Raw genomic sequence first — 23,314 nt, forward strand, 5'->3', positions numbered from 1 at the left:
AGCTTCTTACATGTAGAAAGCAAGCAGAAATTGCTGTTCTCGTGGTCACCCTGATATCTGTGCAGCAGCTCAGTAAAAACAAAGGAATACACAAGACAACACTCACACGAACTGACATCTACCAAAGGCAGCAGGAATTTACAGCCAGGACAAAACCCTGATCTCACTCTCCATGCCCAGGTGCAGCCAGGTCACCTCCAAAGCGATTAGGAGTGAGATGTCAAGTTTAGTCTTACAGAGCCCTAAAGTCCATCTGGTGAGCAGACTTTGTGCACAGCAGGTCCCAGATGCTGAGGGTGCCTGGCCAGGCTGTCCCACTCCAGGACGGGCCCAATCCTGCCCAGCTGAGCTCAGGGAACCCCTGCCAGGGATTTGGGAGTGCCCATGTTTGCCAGGCTGAGCCCAAGCCAGCTCTGGCACTGGCTTCCAGCACAGAGAGCCCACAATGGTGGCACCCAGCAACCTCTGCTGCAGGAAGCCCAACAAATAAATGTGGACACGGAATTCCATCAGGCAGTGCCCTTGCCCAGTTGCAGAGGGCAATTCACAAACCCAGCTCAGCTCTTCTGAAGAAAAGGCTCTGTGCTGCTGTACCTCCTGTGGTTTCTGGGGTGAGAAACAGAACATACTGCTATAAAAACAGTCATCAAAATATGTCCAAATACTGCTTGAGTGACTTTTTAAAAATCCCAAGGAACTGTTGATAATAACCAAGCACTCATATAAGAAGTAATGGCAATATTGATGCAATACTGATAATTTTGCACCCTTCAGAACAAAAATTCAGCGCAGAAGGGAACTCGGCTGAACGAACACTTGCTGTGCCCATGAGACTGCCACAATCCCCAGCGTGTGCCACCAACTTGTTTTAGAGCTCGAGTTACTGCCCTTGTTTTGAAGCCACACATCCTTAAGCACCAGAGTTACAAGGTGTAATGATACAAATAAAAAATTGGCATTAATCAGAAATATTTGTTATTGAGAGATAACTCCGTTGATAAAAAGCCGTTGCAATAATCTCATCAGTGACAATAAGCCAGCTGCTATTTTCCTGTGTTGTTTATTCAAAACAGCAGCTGTGGGGCAGACTCAGTGCCCTGAAGGACTTCAGCAAGTTGTGCTGAAATGTCCAAAGCCCCACGGCTGACGCGTGCGGAGCCAGAGCTCCAGGCTGTGCTCTCCACCCAGTTTAGGGGTGGGGGGAATAAAGGAAAAAGCTACATTAAAAAACACCAAATCAGCCATGAAATCAGATTGGTTTGAAAAGCAAAGGCCAGCACCAGTCTGGGGCGATAGCTGTGCACACAGAGGGAAGGCAGCTCTGGCAACGGCAGCGCGTCCTCCCCGGCACGCAGGAGTTCCTGTCAGGCACAGGAATTGGCCCTGGTTTGGCTACAAGGTGCAGGGACACAGCCCCAGCCCACAGCAGGGTCAGCCCCACTGTGCCTCCCCAGGGCCATGCTCTCCAGCCCCAGCCCCACTCCCAGCTCCATCTCCAGCCCCAGTCCCACGTCCAGCCTGGCTCCCTCCCCATCCCTAGCCCCATCCTCATCCTCATCCTCATCCCCTGCCCCAGCCCCATCCCCATATCCTTCCCTAAATCCCCACATCCCCACCCCCAATCCCCACATCCCCATGGCCCCACTCTCACCCCCATCTCCCCATTCCCCCGTCCCTTCTCCCCGGCCCGGCCGTGCGGGTGCCCGGGCTGGCAGGCAGGGCTGACACTGGTCACGGTGCACACCTCTGCCATGACCTCCTTTCCCTGCTAATTGCATTACACAGCCAGCTGGCTCCAGAGAGGAGTCGTCTGTTTGACTGAAGAATTCCTGCTTTAGGGGAGGCATGGGTGCTACTTTTGCTAAGTAACAGTGGGGCCTGACATCCCCATTGTCTGGCTGACTGTGTGCCCATCCTAAAATCTAAGTTTTATTTGTAAATTAACCAAGAAACTTCCTGCCAGAGCAGGGCTGCCTGGAGACTGATAATGTGTGCCTTTCATTCCCTTTCACTCTCACTGTATCACTGCCAATTTGTTTTTCTGCTGCTCGCCAGCCCGAGGCCATAAAAGCCTTGTAAGACATAAGTGCAATTATAGTCCTGGAGTCAAATGAATTGGACAAATCCAATAGCACAGCTCTGTCCCCACTCTGCAAACCCCTACAGCAGTCAGATTAGCTGCTAAAAATCTAATCTAGCCCCAGCTAACAAATTTCTGCAGCAAAGGAGCAAGAGTTCAGTATGGGGTTGCAACCAGATTTGTGAATTGAAAAAGTTCTGCTCTGACAATGGAGAAGATGGAATAAATCACGGAGAAATTCGGCAGCACATCTTTAAACCGTTAAGCACAATTTGAGCAGAACAAGACAGGGATGGTAGGATGCCATTCCTGGGATTGATTTTCACTCTTGCCACAAGACAGGCAGATAAAGTTTGGAACCAATAATGCTGAACCCTACAGCAGCAAAAAAGCAACTGAATTTTGTTTACTCCACTAGAAAACATTTCTGTCAGGACCAAGACTTATTTGGAGGGGTGGTTTTCTTTCTTTTTTTTCTTTCGTTTCTTTTTTTCCCCCTTCTTCCCTCCTGAATTAGCAATACAGTGTCAGTATATACCTCAAATAATAAAATGCAGACTGCAAACGACATCTCTTCTGCACAAAAACACTGGTCCAAATTCATCCCCAGTGGAAACACACTTATTCTGGGGAATTCATACCACAACTTAATTTGTCCTTGCCTTCAGTAAAAATAAAGTACCACAATAACATATTTAAGTAAAATTACTGCATCTGCTGAATTCCCCAGCCCCCAGAATTTATGGCCTTGCTCTGGCTCCCCAGGCCAGCAGGTGGTCAGTCCTTCTGTTCAGCTGGGAGTGTGCTGACAGGGATGAAGCCTCTCTTGGTCTCAGGCAAAATAAGCAGAGAAGAAACCCCAGCAATCACAAAGATTTCACAGATTAGGAGGACCTTAGATCCCAGAGGGAGGGCAAGAAAAAAGAAGCTGTAGCCCTCCCTGCATCCTGATGAGGTTTTCTCCTCCCAGCACCACTGTCTTGCATCACCAGGCACAGTTCTGTTGCAGGAGCAGGAACTGAATGAATGCCATGAGCTTCCATCTTTCTCTCCCACGTTCCCATCAAACAAAAGCAGTGATGGAAAGAAGTAACAAATATGAAATCATCTTTTTAATCTGGACATCCTGCCCCAACAACGTGAGCTAGGGACCTAAGACCAGAGAGTTGTCCACCTCCCAGAAAGTGCAGTGCTTCTGAAATGCACCTTTTCTCCACTCACGGCTTCAGTTCTGTAAAATCTGTCAACAAGCCACGCTGATCTGCACAGAACTGCATGTTGGCTCACCACAGAGCTGTGACAAACTGAATGAAACTTGTGTGTGGAGCCATGGATGAGTACACACTGAAAAGCCCTCTCTGGAAGTCACCTGGTCCAAGCCTCTGCTTGCAGCTGCTTGCTCAGAGATTTGTCCTTCCCTAGAATTCCCAGTTTGATCCCTGCAGGGTTCCATTCCTAGAGCAGATCTCAGGCTTTTTGAGAAGGTCCCAGAGCAATGCCTTTGCAGTTATTTTCTGTAGACAGTGTGTGCTGGAGCTGGCCTGGTTTCCTGGCACTACAAAGCTTGGAGACTGACAGCTACTAAATGCTTTTGGTTTCTGTTTCTCACAGAGAAGGGGTTCTCTTAGAGCAAACACAGGGAAGACAATTGGAGTAACTAGACCCTCAGTATCTGTGATAACCCCTAACATAGATGAGAACTAGGAGAATAAGTGGACTGCTTGCATCTTAGACACCATTTTTCGCCTTGTGGTAGCTCTGCCATGCTGTGCTCTCCTCTCCTGATTAATTACTCAACAGCTAGACCATATCCCAGTGTTTTTTCCAGGCTTCCACAAAACCCAGGACTTACAAGGGAAGGTTAGACTAAATAAATGGCCACAGTCTGTGCAGGAAAAGTAAGTCTGGGGAAGATATGGCAGCAGTTCTCAGACACGCATAACTGTGCTGCAAAACCATCTGCCCTTCACAGCCATGTGAAACAGGATAAGAATCAATGGGCTTAAATTGAGGCAAAGTAGGCACTACCAGAGATTTTGTTCACAGTACAAGAAGTGAAGCATAGGATATGGAATATGTTGCCCAGGGAAACTGTAAATCATTCATCACTGGAGTTCAGATCTAGCAGCTGGACAAATACTGGTCAGGAACAATAAAAATACACAGTCCTACCCTGCTCTGGTCACAGAGACTCTACAGCCCTGTCCTACACACCACTGCTCATCCTGATGCACTGAGAGTACTTTCTTCAATAGCCTTGTATCCATGCAGCTAGCGAGCTACATACAGAAAGAGAAACATGCCATTTTGCTGACTTTTTTTTTTTTTTTGAATGACAGGTACCACGCTAAAAAAAAGGCAAGATCTGACCTTAGTACAAAACACCGGGCAATTTTTCAGAACCAGCGATCGGAGATTCCACCCTTGTACTTCAAAGGAAAGCACACATCATTCTGAAACCAACTGGACACCAACCACAGTGACCCAGTGACAGGGCTATAGACAATGCTCAGAGCAGAGCACTACCCCATGGTGCACTGCATGGCTGCTGCAGCAGTACTGAATCAGGCTAACAACCTCTGCAGGAGGAAGTTGCCAATCCTAATTGAAAAGGCAGAGATTGGGTATGCCCCAAAAGTCTTAGGCTCAAAAAATCTTTGAGCCTAAGAAGTAGCTGGCCAAGAGCAGAATCTGAAATCTCTCCTTGCTAGGAAAGACAAACCATTAAGTATGGATACCAACAGAATTTTGGGCTGGGTTCTGGCTGTCTGAAGCAGAGGCTGCCTGTCAGAGTTGTGCCTAACTGGGTGCTGGCTGGAACTCTGAGCTGGCTGCTGGGGTTCCTGAACCTGTCAGCCCCTTTCCCCTGGCTGCTCCACACGGGATGAGCCGTCTGGAAGGGTTTATGATGCTGCACTCGGTTGCTTTGTTCTAAAAACCTACAGCAGTTTTGGCAGGCAGACAACGTACAAATGAAATCATTGCTAATATTATTACTCATGGTGGCATTTGAGGCTACCATGGAAATGTTAATTGTGTTTCAGAACCCAGAATTTAGATGCCATTTAATTCAGCTAAGCCCAGCTGCAGAGCACCACGTGGCACTGCGGGGACAGCCTGCCAGGGCCAGCCAGCAGAGGCTGCCTGCAGTTCGGACATCCACGGAAGTACTCTGTGCTTCCAGGGCGCTGCAGAACCTTTACAAAGCCTTTACCTTTTTGGTCAGGGAGTCGTCAGAGTCGGAGGGCATCCTGGTGGACACGTGGAAGATGATCTCCACGGTAGAGGTGGCGTAGTAGGGCGCGGTGTGTCCCGTGCTGCCGTTGCGCTGCAGCCCGCCCATGAACCCGCCGTGCGTGGACAGGTCGACCTGAGGGAGCCAAGGGCACAGACAGCAGCCACCTGAACACGCTGATGCGCCAGCAGGATTTGCTTCTCATCAGGATTCATGAAATCACCACCCCAGCTTTGTGTAGCTGCCCCAGAGAAAAAGAATCCTTCCCCCTGCAGCTCTGCGATCTTCCCATTAGATTTGTCTTTCCCATGCCTGTATTTGACATTTACTGAAAGTAAATCTCTCTGAATTAGGTCCCGACTCATTATCTATCCAGCTATTCTACCTTCCTCCAGCAAACAGCAGCAAGGAAACAACAGCATTCTGCCACACACTGCTGGCTAAGGGCTCTCCCACTGCCAGAAGCATCACAAAAGGCAGAGAGAAAAAGAACCAGAAAAACTACTGAAGATTTGTAAAGAAAGAAAAAGCTTAGAAGAAATTAATCCAGAAGTTTATTCAGAAGAAACACCTCTCGGAAATCAAGCCTGAATCCCAAGGCTTGTTTGTTTTCCCAACAGCACCAGCCTGAGGATGCTGCATCCCCACTGTGCACTTGGATCCTTAAATGTGACATATAGCTACCCTGGATTTCCCCAACACTAAAATGTTCATGGCATTTAGATCATGACACACCATTCTGACAAAGCAAGTTAAACTCACACACGTCATAAAGAACTCCTGTGCTGAGTGTGTGCTCCGAGCATGGCAAGAGCTAAAAGCAGCCAAGCATCAGTGTGCAGCGATTTTTCTTCTGGTGAACTAAAAACTGCACAGTACCACCAGCAACAAGGTAGCTTGTCTAAATTAACGGCTGTTACCTCCCAGCCCAGCCCAGCAACAAAGTCTTCATAAGCCTGGCTTCCCCTGGCGTTGGCCAGGATGGAGCACTTGTCCTCCTGTCCCTCGGCGATGTAGAACACGGCGATCTTGTGAGTCTCACGACTGCCACAGGACAAGAAAAGAAATCCAAGTTAAACAAGCTTTGGCTCAGAACTATTTTTCAGATCCCCCTGCACGCCAAACATGACCAGGTGCCCACGCCTAGCTCCCTATGTCCATTTATTTTGTGCACACACACACATCACTCACTTTCAGATTCCCCCCCTACCCCGTGTTTTTGCCACCAGAGCCTCACTGCAGAGACACCCCAGATCCTAGAGCAGAGTCAAGCCTGGTCCTCCTGTGCATCAGCCACAGAACTGGGGACCAAATTCCAATTACAGGGTTAATGACTCAGATCTGTGCAGCACTGCACAGCAAGGTGGCACAGGTGTTAATGGGAGCATAATTTGATCTACAGAATTTTAATTACAAGGTGATGACGTACAAGGTAGAAGAAACATTACTGATCTTCAGACCCTGGGCAGAGTTTTCCAAGGCTGACAGGGATAGCTGGTTTCTCTGAAAACACGCAAAGTGCATTTGATGGGGAAATTGTTGGGTTAAAAGAAACTCAGAACTCTGCAATGCTGCAGATGTTCTTCAAACAGCTCTGCGCCAAGTAATGAAAAATAAAACGGAATATTCCGAACTTCATTCTGCCAGTTCCTGGCTGGGGAGCAGCTCTGGGCAGATCACCCCTCAAAGTACTGCCCCTGACACAGGGATCACCCTGTAGAAAACACAGTTTTTGTGTCAGCTGAACCCAGATCACAACCAATCTGATTCCTTTCCCTCTCAGCTAAAGCAAGCTTGAAAAAAATCTGCCTTATTATTTCCCACTGATTTGGAATTCTCTGTACACAGAGAATGTGCCAGTGCAGGTGGCTTCTCCATTCAGGCTACAGAACTCTGGAGAGACAAACAGTCCAATTTTCATACCAATATTTGGAATTCAACAGGAATGAGGTTCTGGTTTTGGCGACTCATTTTCCCTTGAGAAACACGAACCCCATCCACGGTGTGTTCAGTGCACATCACCTACCATTGGCGGGAATCCAGATTTTTCAGTTCTCGCAGCAACTTTGAATTTTTCTTCAGCAGATGAAAGCTCTTTCTGAAAACAAATCAAAAAGGTTTGAAGGCAAACACAGCACAGTGCAGACACAGTACTTCATCATCTAAACAGCTAAGACAATCAACATGATATGATTTCTTAGAAATGCTGTTATACACAATCCATCAGCGTCTATTTCAAATAACCACTGATGTTCAAAACTCTGCTCTTACCCCCATCTGTACGACCCTCGCTTTCTTAAGCGCGTCCACTTTTGGGGGTGGAAAGCAAGAAGAGTACCCTAAGCACATCCTGGATCCTCTCTCCCTACCTTCTATCCCAGGAGTTCATTCCCAAGTCGTCGAGCAGCAGGCGGCAGAAATAGAAGGAGGCTTGGGGCTCGGCGGGCGGTGGTGGCTCCTGGGGGGCCAGCCTCATGCTGCAGTCCGAGCCGCACCTCCGCATGAACTCCTCTTCCTGGGCGCTCTGGCGCAGCAGGGCCTCGGTGATGGCGCGCTCCTGCTCGGGGCTCATGGCACGGGGCGGCGGTGCCGGCTCGTTCAGCCGGCGCTGCGGGTGCGGGAGGCACTCGGGGCTGCTGCTCCCGATCCGCTCCAGCAGCTGGTCCAGAGCGTCCTCGCCTTCCTCCGCCTGCGAGCCCTGCTCCGGGGAGCCCGGCTGCTGCGGCCGGCTGGGGATGGCGAAGGCGAAGGCGTCGGTGCTGTGCTGGGGCAGGCAGCCCTCCAGGGGTCCGTACAGCACGTGGCCGTCCCAGGAGTACTTCCCTGAGATATCCCTGACGATCACCCGCACGGCCGGCTGCGCGCCCGCCTTCGTCTCGGCGGGGATCTGGAGGTAAGAGATGAGAGTGCTGTCGTTGAACACGAACAGCTGCAGGTTGGGGCTGCGGAACACTTCTGAGCACAGCTCGGAGGAGTCCACGAAGGAATTGTCGTGGTTCTCGCTCAGGAGGCTGTGCAGGACGGCGGGGCCCCCGCTGAGCGGGTAGTGGCTCAGGTGGTTCACCAGGTGAGTCATGACCATCCGAGCCGTGAGAGGGATCAGCTCCAAATTCCTCCTCCTCTTCTCTGAAACCATCCAGGAAAACACAACAGATCAATAAGAGCAGCAAGGGGCAATACAGAAGGAGCACCTGCAGATTTCTGCCAAGTTGCAGCAGCTTGCCCTTTGTGACCTGCCGATCCTTCCTGCTCAAGGAACTATTTCCAACAGCTTTCCAAAATATCCCATCCATCCCATCATTCTATTTTACTTCGCTACACCCCCACGGCCATCGGAGCAGGAGGGTGACAGGGCAGAAAGGCCAAGGCAAACCAGAGGTGTCACTGCAAAGCAATGCTCCTCCACCTCTGGCAGGCGGGAAAATCTTGTGCGAGGCAGGGAGAGACCTCCTGGATGCTCAGATGGTCTCATCAGCACAGGCACATCCAACAGTTATTTCATGTCATTATATGTGTTACTTCATCCATCAGTTACTTCAGACTGTGCTCTGAGCTACTGCTGTGCCTCCACATCTCCCATGGGAATGCCAGCCCTCTTACAGTCAGAAACCTTCTCATTTCTGTGTTTCTTCATATTCAGTGTAAAAGCAGTTCTCTTTGGTTTACAGGGTTTCTCTTCCCCTTGACATCCTCTGAACATAAACTTGTTCTAAGGAGCCGCGTTGGCAATGAGCTCAAACATCCTATCACAGAGGCAACTGGAATCCATCCAGAGCGAGCCATGCCCGATTCTGAAGGAACAGCTGCTAAGTACAGTAAGGATAAGCATGTTTCCAGGGCAGAAATGGAACCTGGAGCACTACTTCCCACTGCTGCACACACACGGCCCAGCCCATGCTCTGGGCACACCCTCACCTTCGGCCACAGTGAGCAGGTTGCCCAAATCGGTGGAGGAGGGGCACTGGACTGGCTCCGAGGAGCTCCTGATGTTCCCCAGTGGCAGGAAGGGGTCGTAGTCAGCGGAGGAGAGGTCAGCCAGGCTCAGCACGTAGTGGCTCTGCTGCTTGTAGGTGCTGGAGCCATTGACACAGCAGTGCAGGACCTATGGGGGCACAGAGCCAGTGACCAGCCTGGGATGGTCCCAACACACCTAGCGAGCAGGGCCCCCAGTTCTGACACACTGCACAGCCCACCCGGGTCCAAATTCAGCATTTCTAAACTAGCAGTCTCCATCTGCACTGATTCTGTACTTTAACAACTCGCCTCAGGGCTCGTTTTGCCTTTTAACAGCCCACTTCAAACAATCCAAATACTTCTGCAAAGATTATTTTCCCCAGCTCGTTGTTTTAAGCATTTTACCTTAGTTTTCACCATCCTCTGTCTGCTCTACATCTCTAATCTTATTTTCTTAACATCTTGCATTTGGATCTTGCATCTCACTTGGATGACATGATTTTCTAGGCTTGACAAAGCTGCTTCTGTGCCCTCTGGGTGTGAGAAAAGCACCTTTAAACAGCCAGGCAGTGTAGATCACCTTCCTTCCCCCTACTCACTCTGTAAATATAATCCAACAGAGGAGCTCTGGATGCATGTTGATCCTCCACAGCACCAGCAGACACGGGCTCCAGCAGTATTTTCATGGGCAGTGCCATGCACCAGTCCAACAAGCAAAGCAGCAGTGAAACTATGAACTAAACGAGAACACGGAGCACGGGCTTGAGGTACATTCTATTCAATTCACCCAGACTTTAGGGTATAAGTTGGAAAGTTTAAAAATCCCACTTCGGTTCAGAGCAACCTCATTTACCCAACCCCCCCACCCCCCCCACCCCCACCCTGAACAGCACAAAGAATGGAGACAGCTCTTTTCAGGGACACACCTTCTTATCCATCTCCAGGGAGGAGTGTTCAGCACCGGGCAGGAGAAAGGCGATGGTGGCCACCAGGATCTGCAGCCAAACAAAGCCAGTGTCAGGGAGGCACTCAGCTTCCTGCTCTGCACAGACAGACCCTCACTGCACAGGGCGTGGAACAGCTTAAGTTCCCCTGGGAGCATCGACTGCCCGTGCCAATCAGTGCCCAAATGAAAGAAAAGCTTCCACTTTGCAAACAAGTCACTACAAATGAGGGACCTGCACTGGTCCAGGAAGTGTAGCAAGTTCATCCCTAACAGTAAGAAAAAGGAGGGGTCAAAATCACAAAAATCACAGCAGCCCAAGGAAAGGATTAAGACAACTTTGCGTAAGGTTTCCATACAGACACTTTAAAGAACCTGACGTACTTCAGTAATTTTCCGGCACAGGGAGGATTCGTACTCCTGAAGCTTCTGCCAGTAAGACACCAGCAGCTGGAGGACATCACAGGCTACCTGAGCTACCAGCTTGTTGGAAAACTAGGAAAAAAAAAAAAAAAAGGTGATTAAAAGCCAAATAAAGTATCCAGATACAACACACTAGATTCAATTTTTCTACATTTCAATATTTTGCCAACAATAAACAACGTTAGTGGTGTGAAATTCCACCCACAGCCTTATGAACCAGCAGGTCTGACACTGTCTATGTGATCTGCTATGCAGGACACCAGTGAGCAGCAGCCCGTGCCTCAGACCATCAGTGACCATTTGCAAAGTGCAAATGCCTTTTTTTCCCCAAAGCACATTGATCAGAGCAATACCTTCAGTGTCACACCTATGACATTGATGGCTTTCTTCACGTGGGGGTGGCTTGTGCACTGCATGAGCTCCTCGCAGATCCACACGCCCAGGCCACAGATGGCTATGCATCTGTGAAAAGACAAAGGGAGCTGCTCAGGAGATTTAGAGGAAGGTTTTTTTGGGGGGTGGGGAGGGGAATGCACGAAGACGAGATCTCTTTCCCCTCCAACACGACAGACCAGCACCTTCATGGTGCAGAGTGAGGCTCAACTTCACAGACCAAACCACAAGGCAGCAGCAGAAGATAAGCAGCAAGAAAGACTCTTCCAAGCCATAAATGGTTGGACTTGATGCTAAAGGTCTTTTCCAACCTAACCAATTCTATGATATTTTCCCATTTCTTTGAGTCTGTATTTTTACCTTGCAGCTTCACTTGGCTCCTCTGTAGCATTCTTCAATAAAATATTTATGAGGCAATACTAAAATAACAAAATAAATTAGAATAAGCATCTTTTTCACACAACTACTTTAAAGTTGCTTAATTTTGACATAGTTACAGGTGAAGTCACTTAAATTCTCTGTCTGTTGCTAAAGCATCTTTACCTCATAGCAATTCTATTTTGTCAAGGGAGAAACACCAATTACGACTCAAATATACAGGCCCTTGTGGACAAATCAAATCAGCTTACAGCTCATGTTCAGGCAGAGAGAGGAAATCAATTCATTTACAGTGTCAAGGGGCAGTTACAGACAACAAGTGATGGTCACTCCATACAAACTGCAGCATTTAGGTTCTAACTAAAACACATTCTGAAAAATGTAGTGCATGGTTTAGTACAGAAAAAACGAACTTAATTTTAGAAGTAAGATACCTCCAGTGACTCTCCAAGGCCTGATGAAGAAGCAAGAACAGGAGCCAAGCGTGTGAAGGGATTTCTGCATCCTCTCTGGTTGTGCCACGTGCCTCTGCTCAGGCCACGTGAGGAACTCAGAGATTCCTCCCCAGCCATCCCTAATCTTGAGCAGTGAATCACTGCAGAGCCTCAAGCTCATCAAAAGCAACAGAGGCTTGTGTGAGGGCAACCATCTGGGCAGGAATGAAGTCACTGCACAGCGAAACCAGGTTAGGTTACCTAAAGATTTACAATAAATGTGGCTTCACCTTTACATCTGCAGTTCCTGCGATGCTCTCATCAGCTTCTGAGATGGGTCCCAGCCGTAGGATTCCTTGGTAGGTGTTTGGAAAGCACACAAGAGCACCAAGGATGGTGTGAGCTTCAGAGCGGGGAGCCTGGTGAAGGTCAAGTAGGCAAAAGCAATCGCTAAAAAAATATTCATTGAAATATCCACTGAAAACCCTTCCCACATGGAGATGCCTCCAGCTCCAAGGCCAGTGTGCACTGTTCTCCTGGTGAGGATGGGCAGCCCCTCCACTGGTGCCTGGCCCCACTCCTGAGCACACCCCACATCTTCAACACTTCCCCTCGTTACCCAGTGTGACAATCAGCCATTTGAGGCCAAAAGAAAGCACAGAAGCCCCTGAAGAACAGCTGAGGGAGGAGGTGAAGCACTAATCCAGTTCTGCTATGAGGTGATCCTGTGGCACAGGGAGTGGGTGCAGAACCCTCTGGCTGCACAGGTGATACTGATGTGCAAAGAGACCCCTACTCCAACAGAGCCACCAAAAGCACCACAGCACGAGCTGTGAGCATGTTAACTACTGTTTCACATTGAAAATGCAGCACACACCTAGTTTTATGCATGCAGGACAAGTGGAAGGGGGTGGTCTCCTTTGTGTTTTTCCACAGAAATTTGAGTATCCATTCCTTATTAGCATTTAAGCTTTGGATCAGCAGTAAGGCTGACCAATCTCTTTGAAGGCCAATGGAAGAAGCGTGGCTGGCTCACCATCCCAGCTCTGCTGGAACAGGAGAGGGCTGTGGCCCTGCTCAGCCACACAAATGTCACAAAAGAGCAGCAGCAAAAGCCCTCAGCCAGAACAGACAGAAAGGTCTCCCCTGAGCTGGTGCTTCACATGCAACAGAGCTTTCCTGCTCCTCCCAGGACTGCCAGACCTTTACCTGCACTTTGGCACCCGCTCGCTGATCTGCTACTGTACTTAACCCTGGATAATTTAATTGTCTGGAGTCCCATTTCTGTCAGTGCTGACATTCAGCCAGTGATGCTGCATCACCCAGAGAGTTCCCTGCTCCCTCTCAGTGTTTGCTCGTTACGGCAGCGCTCACGGGCCACGCTCAGCTGGGAGACGCTTCCCTCACGCCTCAGCCTTTGGATCCGACACCTCTGCAGCACTAGTGTGCTCCCTCATCCCAGGACTCCCCCCACAGCTGCCCCAGTACCCACCCCAGGGCCGGGCCAGCCGCGCTCACCTCCGGCGTGTCCGCGCTCAGCACGCGCGCCGCCGCCCCCAGGAAGTCCCCGATCAGCATCGTGAAGCCAGGCAGCCCCAGGAAGAAGAACCATGGTGGGCAGTGCTTTATCACCGTGTTCAGGATGTCCTGCAAGAGAAGGCGCCTGTGAGAACAGCCAGGAAGCCCAAAAGCAAAAGGGAGAGCTGGAGGAGATGGACGTTTGAGAGGATTTAACTTTGAGGTTCTCTGGCCCCATGCTGATGGAAGTGCAAGTTCCCAGAGCTCTGTGTGCAAACCGACCTCCATGTAAACACCACCCTCCAGTAGCCAAAGTGCATTTGGTATTTTGGTAACATTTGTACCCCTAAACTCCTCTTCAGAGTTTCATGTCTCCTTGTGCCTAAGCACCACCATTCTGTTAAACAAGACTTTGAAATCAAGCATCCAAACATTTAATGGATTTAAGATGAAGCACTGCAGCAGTCCAGAGGAGTGAGTCCCTCGAATCTTAGAATTTCAGAATTCCATGTCACAAGAACAGGGGCTGCTCCCTGTGCCCTGAAGGAACAGACCAGCAGCCCCAGCTTCACTTGCCATCGCCCTGTGGTACACAGTACATAAAGCATTTCATCTTCAACCCTTCCACGTTCCAAGACTTCACAGTCTCTCCAAACCAGTGCAAAGTTCCTGTATTTGAGTTAAGATTTCTTTCCTGCAAGCTTTCAGTGGGCTTAAAACTAGACGTAAAATCTGTATAATAATCCTTTACCTGCAACACCGTATTTGCTGAAGAGTTACATCAAGCTATTTCTGTACTGAGTAGATAATTGTTTTCCATTCAATAAAATTCGGAAAAGTTGCAAATGAAAACTCTTTTCCACGTCCATCCATCCTTACTGGTTTCATGAGGTGTCAAAGACAGCCTGAACTAGAGACCCCCAGAATGTGTCCACGTGCTCAATCTCTACAGCAGAAGCTAAAGATGACAAACCCAATTTTCTCTACACGAAGAGATGCTTTACCATCTCCACAATTTGCTCAAAGCCCTGCTAAACACCTGCACAGCCCCTACTTAGTGCTCCACTAAGTGTGTGCAACACCAGCATCCCATGAAATAACTGCTACACGTTCAAATAAACAGTATTAGTTTTTAACAAAGTAGCAGATAATGCTTTCACTTTCCTGAATAAGCTAAAACGCGGCTTGAGTTAATGTTTAAGCTACTTTTAATCACTTCCTTTGATACATTTTGAGTCAATATGGGTCAATGCAAACACTGAGAAGCAGAGCAGATGGACGCAGCCGCTCAAAGCGGGTGGTAAACCCTGGGTCGGCACAGAACAAAGGACCTACCTTGTTATAATTAAGGGCTGATTAACGCTGGGCGCTGGCCCGGCACAGCACACCTGTAGGGCAGGGCCAGGTAAGGCTGGGCTGGCCCTGAGCAGCACAGCAGATGGGAGCAGGCTGCTGCTGACATGTGCCACGATAAAAGAGCCCAGGCTAACCTGGCTGCTGCAAACAACTGCATTAACTCCTGTCCTCACCCCATCTGCCACGCACCAGGGCACGGGTCCCAGGCACGCTCCCTGTACACGGCAGCTCTCACAGGGGGACAAGAAGAGCCACCAGTCAGTTCCTGTCACACACAAACGCTGTGACAGCACACACGAAAGTCCACAAGGCTGCAGGGATCTGCCCGCCCGTTACAAGATGCACTGCTACTAGAAAGAAATCATTTTCCACAGTGAGAAACTTTGCATAAATTCCCCTTGAACAGCTCTCCTTGGCTTCCCTTGGAATTCCCATCAGGGGCTGCTGGCTGCAGTGACACCCAGCAGGAACCATCTCCCAAGGGAGGGTCTGACACGAGGGCGCTCAGCCGGGCTCACCCCGAGCACCCAGCACGTCACCCTGGGCACTTGGGGTCACGGCACAACTCAGAGAGCCCATGGCTCAGGCAGGGCCAGCATCAGCCCAGGACAGGTAGCCTGCCAGGTCTGTCCCCTTTCCCAGCCAGCAGAGCACCCAGCTCACAGCAGCCCGGGATTCAGGGCAGCAGCGCGGGGGCTCGGGGCGCTTATCAGAGGGGAGAGGCTTGTGAGAGGGCTGGGGAGCCAGGAGATCTGTGCTATCAGTGATAGGGCAAAATCAGGTAATTCAAACACAGCCCGGCTTCCTTCCCTCCGTGCAAACGTAAACTCTGGGCAGCAGCTCCCAGCCTGGTCAATGAATCACTTTAATTGAATGCTATGTACACAGCAACTGGAAAACACAAGCCATAAGAAAAACATATGGTGATGGCTGTGGAAATTGGTTTACTCATTCTGCACAGTGTTGTTGCTTTACTTCTTTCATAATTGACCTTTAGAACAATAAATGTGTAAAATAATTTTGGTTTATTATGGCTCCAAACCTTTCAGCAATTACACAAAATGAAAATTTAAAAGGAAGTATTCATTCTGGAAGCATTTCCATTGTTTACATAATTGCACAGCTATAATTCAGCGTTCATGTTGTTAAAGAAAAGTGAAAAAAAGGACCATTATGGACTATTTCAATTCAGAATGATGCTCTGTGGTGTTAAAGCTGGGGAAGAGGGGAGAGGAGGGGGCAATTGCATGCATGTCCTTCTCAAACTCGTTAACCCTATAAACGGCATCGTATTTCAGCATAGGTTAATCTAGTAATTCAAATTATAAGGTCATAAACATCCACCGAGTAAGCGAAATAAATGTATGCAAGTTCACTGAAAGGTCAATTGCAAAAATATTCTTCACCTAATTTTTGCTCAAGCTTTGGCAGATTACAGGTGTAACCAAATAGCCTGCCAGCTGCCTGCCTCACGTTTCTCATTGTCCCTCGGCAGGAACAACATGGATTTCTCACTGAAAGTTCACTCTGTTCCTCACCAACAGACACCTCACTGGCAGCCGAGATCCACGGCACGGGAAAGATTGTTAATTTACAGAAGCCTCGAGATTTCCCTTTTCCTCTCCTACTTTAAAGGAACAAATGCTTCCATTTACTCATGCCCGGTTTTCCTACCTACCGTGATGTTTTAGGTAAGAGTTAACTTGTCAAAAATTCATTAAGTACTTTGACAACCTCGGGAGATTCAGGATTAATTTATCAAAAAGCTCCATTTCAAGGTGCCAGGTAAAACCTAACTCCAAAACAGTTACATTTTATAGCCCAAGTCCCTCCAAGCTGGAATACAACAGAGGGAGATTTAAAAACTTCTCCCATTTTGTGGCATGCCTGACACTTTCAAAAGTGGGGGGAGCATTGGGATAAAGGAATGGAATAAATATTTTGGTTTGGGCACACACAGCACTCCCTGAGCTTGCAGTGGATCCAGGGACAAGGGTGTGGGTGCCAAGGCCACAGCACTGCCTGGACTCTGGAGGTGTCTTTGTGTTCCCACACACATCTCCCCCAAGCCCTGGCAGACAGAACACCAACCACAAAACCAGAATTTGGGTGGGATGGGCAGAGCTTAGGAAGGACAAATGAACTGAAGCAAAACAAATAGAAAAGAACAAAACTACTAAAATCAGTCCCAATTGCACAGCACTCCTGCAGTTGGCAGGACTTGGCTCCCCCTTACTTCCAGTCAATCTTCCAACTCTTTTCCCACAGCACTTCCCACTCAGCCCACTCTGGGCAAGCAGAGGGGGATGTGAGAGTTCCTGTGAGACCCTGGCATTTGGACTTTTGTTTGTCCCTACTGGAAACATGCTGTCTGTTAACACTTTTTCAAAGCACTCAAAGCAAATAATGGGAGCACACAAGCAAATTTTCTAAAGAAAATGAGATAAGGGGTGAATTAAAAGAGGGAGAAAATCATGGCAGCCATTGGAAAGAAGTCTCGAGAAGCTAAAATAGGGGAATCTAAACCTTACTAGACTACATTAAGGTTATTTCCTCTTAAATGGCAGTCTGGGAAAGAATCTAAATGACACGATGGTTTCTGTACAACCCTCGTGTGCAACAGCATCAGGCAGAAATCCAGGCAAGAAGTACCCGTCCCACAGGGGACAAAAGCAAAGCTACTCATTTATTGTACCTTCACAGGGCTGCTCCTGGCTGCTGAGTGACAACTGGGAAGAAAGATACAAAACCCACAAATGCTGTTGTTGTTTTTTTTCATGTCCGACCAGTGTTAATACAAACAGGTAATTAATGACTCCTCTGCTGGAAAATGCTTCCTCTATTACACATCAGCCATTTCCCACACAGAGAATTCCAGTGGGTGTTTTTACAGAAGCTTAGAGCTGCTGCAGCTTCCTTTCCATCACCACCTGCGGTGCCTTTGGAACAAAAAAAGAGCCTTGTGGACAACGGGCACTGACTGTGCCTCAGCACCTCTACTGGCAGAGCTTCTCAGCCAAGGCATCCTTGCACTGCTGAAAGGAACTGAGCTAAAACAAAGCTGCAGAGTGCCCAAGCTGCAGCCAGGCTGTGCTCCACAGGCAGGCCTGCTGCTTGTGCTGACATTTAATCACCCAGGACATCTGCCAGCTCGGCTGGACTGCGGCGATTTTCCTCTTTATTCCATATTTAAAGTTTGTTCTGCTCTTCGTATCACTGAATTGAAAATGCTGCCAGCAGAGTCTCCTTCCTTGGCTGTCCACTGTCCTCTCACAGAAAACCTCTCAAGTCTCTACCTTTAGTTATGCTCTCTAAAGACATAAGTATCCTACTCCAGAGGTCCTCTGGGAAGTCCACATGACCATACTTTGATTAAATTTATTTGTTGAACTGACTCCCAAAGTCAGGAATACAGGTGACCCCCTTGCTCACTTTGCAGGTAACACCTTAAGCGCTGGGGACAGGTGACACCAGGCACAGTAACTGATGCTCACCCTGGTAATAAGGTGAGGCTGGCTAAAAAACAACACTGAGCAATTGGGTGGGGGGGGGCGGGTTGAAACCCAAAAACAAAAAAAAAAAAGGATTGAAAACCTGCTTCTGATTTTTACAGTGTCCCTACCAGGTAAGCACCTCACCTGAACTGCCTTCTCCTCTCAGACTACAAGCAGAAATTTAGACAGGAATAAGAAACGGCGAGACAAAAGTCCACAGAATTCTTAGGAAACAAACACCAGCAACCTCAAAGGATTATTTAAGAGCCAGAAAGACCCGAGCTGAAGAACCCCAATCATGCCAACAGCTGATTTTCTGAGAAGTGCTTGTAGCTTTTTGGGATTGTGTTTTGGTACTTTAGTTATTCAGCAAGAAAGAGGAAGCTGTGGAGCAAGGAGACACTTACTGACTTTTACAGGTGAATGAAGCAAAAAGTGCTGTTCCAGTAAGCAGCCAGCAGGAGCAATGAAACAGCAATAATAAAATATATTTCTTTTCCTGGTTCAGGAATTTGTAAAACCTGTGGGTTGCGGTGTCAGACTTTGGGTTGATTAAAAAAGCTGCGTTTATCACCCAAAACAAAAGACACACCTGGGTGCAGCTGCTGGAACAGGAGTTTCCTGCCCATCAGGCTCACCTGGCAGCAGAAGGCAGCTATGCCCACCCAACCTGCAGCAGGCTATCCCCAAAGCACCCCCAGGAATATTTCCTGATTTCCAAGCCCCTAAGCACAGGTAGAGTTCCTTCCCTAACCCCAGCATGGCAGTGAACATCCCAGCTCTTCCCTTCACACCAGAGGCCAGGGAGGGAAGGCAGTGAGAGCCTCAATGAATGCCATTCATAAGAAAACAGGAAAAAAGCCCGGGCTAGCCCAGCAGCAGAGCAGTGCCAGGGTCTGCAGCAGTGCAGGAGGGGGACACCCTGAGATGCTCACTCAGCCCTGACCCCGGGCCCCTCCTGTGTCCCCCTGACAGCCACTTGCTCCAGGCTTCTCCCACCTGGATAGGTGATGCAATCCTTGCAGAGAATTGTTCACTTCTCCAGGGATGTTTGTTGTTAGACACTTCCACATGGACAAATTAGCTGCAGCTCATTACCCTGCTGTCTCCTCTGCTGAGCTAATTGCTACATCCCGTGCTGGCAGAGCCATGGGAGCCTCCTATAAAATCCACCCTCACACTGCTCTTTTCTGCACCCCCGAGAGCGGGCTGCAAAGCCGGGAATAACGCTGTACTCCTTTATGGCATGTGCAAAACTGGATCATTTTCTTCTTCTAGCTACACAACACAGCAGCAACATCCTATTTTCACATCCTCAAGCGAGTGAGGAGAGGGAAGAGAAATACACTTCAAGAAAACATCTGTCACACAAACCAAAATATTGAAAAACAATCATAATACATTTAATTATGTAACCACCTAAAATGGTCTTCTGAAGTAGCCAAGGTGATTGCCTGGAGCTGGGCTGTCTTTCTGTGGCTTTCCCACATAAATGCTGAAAGCTGCTCTAGTGATCCACACAGAAGGAGAATTCCTCCATCAGACACCTCCTACCCCGTCCTTCTGTGAACATTCCTTAGAAGGGAGAAATTTAGGCCTGTGCTCAGCAGAGAAACCCAATCTGTGCTAAAAATGCTACCCCCAAGTTAATTTTATTTCTGAAACCCTGGAAAGCATGCCAGGATCCCTCTTCCAGGGATTCTGCGCCCTGTGACTCCACATCCTCTCTGAGAGAAAGGCTCCCACTCTCCGAGCACACAGCAAGCACCTTGCAGCCAATGGCCCTGGTAACACAGGAGCAGAAATAAGGATCCTGCTTTCCCCATCAATGCCTCGCTCCAAGGCACTGCCAGTTAGCACCTCACCCAGTTCCACAACTAAGGAGGGACACACACGCCAGCAAACCTGTGGTCAAGTGTGCCACCAAGAGGCAAACAGCCACCAGAGTGGGGAGCAAGAGGAAAGAGCAGCAGCCGCCAGCAAAATATCCAGGGAAAGCACGGAGGGATGGGCAGTGTAGGGCTGCAGAATATCCAGGGAAAACACAGAGGGATGGGCATTGTGGGGGGATGTAAAATACCTGAGGAACCCGGGAGTGATGTGCAGCTGCAGCACTTCTAGGATTTTCCAGGAAAAAGCCCCTGCCTCTCTGTTCTTGTCTATTTAAAAGGAGCGTTTTCCAAAAGCTCTAACTTTTCAGGAGGGAAACCGATGGGCAAGAGTCTGATAAGAATTCCTTTTTCCCCTCTTCCATCTCAGAAACAATCAAATCTGTCTGGTTTCCTAAAGGCACCATCAGTAACTCCCAGAATTTCCTGAGGGGTCCCTGTGCCCTTGGCTGCCAAGTTCCCCCAGCAGAACTGCAGCCCTTGCTCTCATTCCTTGACCTGTTCTTCGCTAGTTTTAATTTCATCCAAAGAACATTTCTTAGACTTCCCACGAGCGCCGAGCTGTTTCTGTGACACAATCATCACCTAAGAGCCTGACCGAGTCTTTTCTCTCACCTCGCACGGGACGCTCGATCCCCGTGGCCTCCCCAGGACGGGGAGACCCGGAACCATTCCCATGCCAAAGCAGCAGGTTTTGGCAGCCCCTCCTGCTGCTGCGGCACAGGCAGCGGCGGCACGGGGTGCCCAGCTCCGTACCTGGTCCTCGCTGGTGAGCCCCAGGCGCAGGACGAAGTAGAAGTGCACCAGGAAGTCGGAGTTGGGCAGCAGGTCCTGGCGCCGGCTCATCATGGTGCAGAGCAGCCGGAATGCCTGCAGCTTCCCCTCCTTGTACTCGCTGGGCAGCGTGGCTGCCTGCAACAGCAGCAAACCCTGCATCACTCCCTGCTTTCCCCACCGTGCATCCCCCAGCACCTCCCCGACAAAGCACGCGCTAGACGTCTGCTCCCCACCGCGGAAGCCTCTGGAGGGCACCGGCTGTCCGGGCCAGCAGCCATGGGAAAAGTTAAAAATGAGGCAACTGAATGCATGCCCATTCTGGCCTGATATAGAAGAAAGTACTCCTGTGTGAGAATTTCAGAACTGACCTTGAACAGCCACGATGCAAAGATCCTGAGAGGAGGGATCAGGACGGGAGGAGAAGGAGTCGACTGATTGTCTGCACTGATGGCAAGGTTATCCCGGATCTGATGGTTGTTAATGAAGAGTGTTAATAAAACCAGTATCTTTTTTTAACGTTTTAATTTTACTTTATTTACATTCAGGGGTTATACAGAACTGTTCCCACTTCAACCAGAGCCACCAGGAAAGCTGGTTCTATGCTGCTGCTCCCTGGCCAAAGCAAACACTACCAGTTTGAGTCACACTGTGGACCTTTACACAAATACCAATGTCTGTACTTCTTTTTTCTTCCCTACTGCTTCCTCACCCCATTTAAATTCCCTTGGGATTGGATAGGATTCTCTGTTGGAGTTAGCTGCTGGAAACCAAACAAGACAGAGCCCTCCTACACCATGCCTATCCTCCAGGTGCTAACACTGAACCCCATTAAATAATCATTTCCACAACAGAAGAAATCTGTCATTATCATTCGCTTTAAGTACCACATACCTTGGCAAGTTTATACCACAGCTCATAAAGGTAGCCAAAAACTTTTGCATGGATCTTAGGTGACTGTATGTTGTTCACATCTCCAAGAATTCCCAGGATCCTCCTCCACAGCACAGCAGCAGAATCAGGATGCCAACCAATAAGGCTTCCACCAGCAATGATACTGCAGTCGTCAGCCAGGAACTCACTGCTGTCTGTAAATTTAAAGTGTTCCATTCCCACAAGTTAGAAATGCAGCCTAACCGTGAATTTGGTCAATAAAATCTGGTCATTACTCCTCCTAGCCATCTCCCATCTCACCAGAATTCTCACTCTCAAATCTCTCTCTTTCATTGCTGGAGCTGCTCGTGAGCCAAACAAAAACAGGGTGAAGAAAAACAGGTAGGCAAAGGGGCTGGCAGGTGACAGTGCCAGAGGGCACAGCTCTGCCACACCACACTGTTCCCACCCCAGAGGGCTTCTCAGCAGGGAGGCAGATGTAACTAAATGCAACATTCAGGTACCTGAGGGATGCATTTGATCAATAACTGGCTCTTACGGGTAATATTTCTGTATTTATAATAGTCCTTTTTTTTTTTTTTTTTAAGATCACACAGTGTAGCAAGACCTGGTAATGCAACTGGACAAAGGAATAAAAACCCACGGCTGAAGAGTCTTGAGAAATGCGCTCAGGCATCACCACTCACACAGAGCAGCTCCTGAGAGAGCAAAGTGCACAGAGAGCAGAGCCTGGAGAAGGCTGCCAGGGTAATGGGATTTATGTTTGTAAGCAGCACAAAGCCACACTGAAGTGCACATTTTTATGCCAAGAGCTGGTAGCTGCTCTCCTGTCCCAGGCAGCAGCACAGCCACGCTCCAGGCGTTCCTGCAGCAGCCAAGGCGTGCAAGGAGCTTGCAGGAAACCTCTACAAAGGCAGAAGGAAATAACGCATGTCCTCTGAGGACGCAAGAAAATTTAGTGAAATAAAAGGCATTTTAGATGCTTTTAAGTTCGAATATATTTTAAAAACAACTCTGGGGACTTTTTCCCCCGCTTTCTGTGCTGTAGCATTACAAAGCCCCAAAGTGCTAAACCAGATATTATTTACTGAGCACATTAGAATGACCTCCTACAGATCCCTGTTCAGGGAAGTGACATCCCTACTGCCCAGTGGTGATGCCAGTGTTGTTCTGCCTCACCCCATCAGGTTCCACAGCAAAGTGAGCTGTGACTTGGCTGAGAGGCAGCAGTGCAGTCAAGGGCACTTTGGCTCTGCTGGGCCATGACACATCTGTTACCTCACTTTTCCTTTCACTGCACATTACCTGTCAGGTTACTACATATAGTTCTTCCTCTTTGCAGCCCCAAAGGAGCAATTTTTGCACCACAGCCACAAACAATGAACTTACCATGGCCAGTATTTTTGCACAGAAGCAGTCCCAGCAGTGGGACTGGGTGTGCTGCTTCACTTAAGCACAGATATTTCAAAGGAAAAGTCAACCTGAGAAAGTACCCTTGAAATTGTGCATCCATTAGGAAAGCAGCCTGTAAGATATTCATTCCTACGTC

At 48.9% G+C, this 23,314-nt stretch overlaps 1 protein-coding gene across 1 annotated transcript in view; it reads right to left on the reverse strand.

Moving 5' to 3' along the window:
- RALGAPA2 (Ral GTPase activating protein catalytic subunit alpha 2) overlaps positions 1-23,314 on the reverse strand; it is a 93,664-nt gene that overhangs the window by 41,118 nt on the left and 29,232 nt on the right. The window contains exons 21-35 of the mRNA XM_062490735.1: positions 21,766-21,959; positions 21,243-21,341; positions 20,854-21,009; positions 13,359-13,487; positions 12,131-12,259; positions 11,389-11,447; positions 10,989-11,097; positions 10,597-10,707; positions 10,196-10,264; positions 9,869-10,006; positions 9,231-9,417; positions 7,685-8,441; positions 7,342-7,413; positions 6,236-6,359; positions 5,295-5,450 (exon numbers count right to left, since the gene is read on the reverse strand). Coding sequence (XP_062346719.1) covers positions 5,295-5,450; positions 6,236-6,359; positions 7,342-7,413; positions 7,685-8,441; positions 9,231-9,417; positions 9,869-10,006; positions 10,196-10,264; positions 10,597-10,707; positions 10,989-11,097; positions 11,389-11,447; positions 12,131-12,259; positions 13,359-13,487; positions 20,854-21,009; positions 21,243-21,341; positions 21,766-21,959 — 2,489 coding nt within the window. The remainder of the gene's footprint in view (positions 1-5,294; positions 5,451-6,235; positions 6,360-7,341; positions 7,414-7,684; positions 8,442-9,230; positions 9,418-9,868; positions 10,007-10,195; positions 10,265-10,596; positions 10,708-10,988; positions 11,098-11,388; positions 11,448-12,130; positions 12,260-13,358; positions 13,488-20,853; positions 21,010-21,242; positions 21,342-21,765; positions 21,960-23,314) is intronic.

This window comes from Cinclus cinclus, chromosome 3 (genome assembly GCF_963662255.1).
Source record: "Cinclus cinclus chromosome 3, bCinCin1.1, whole genome shotgun sequence".
Taxonomy (NCBI): domain Eukaryota; kingdom Metazoa; phylum Chordata; class Aves; order Passeriformes; family Cinclidae; genus Cinclus; species Cinclus cinclus.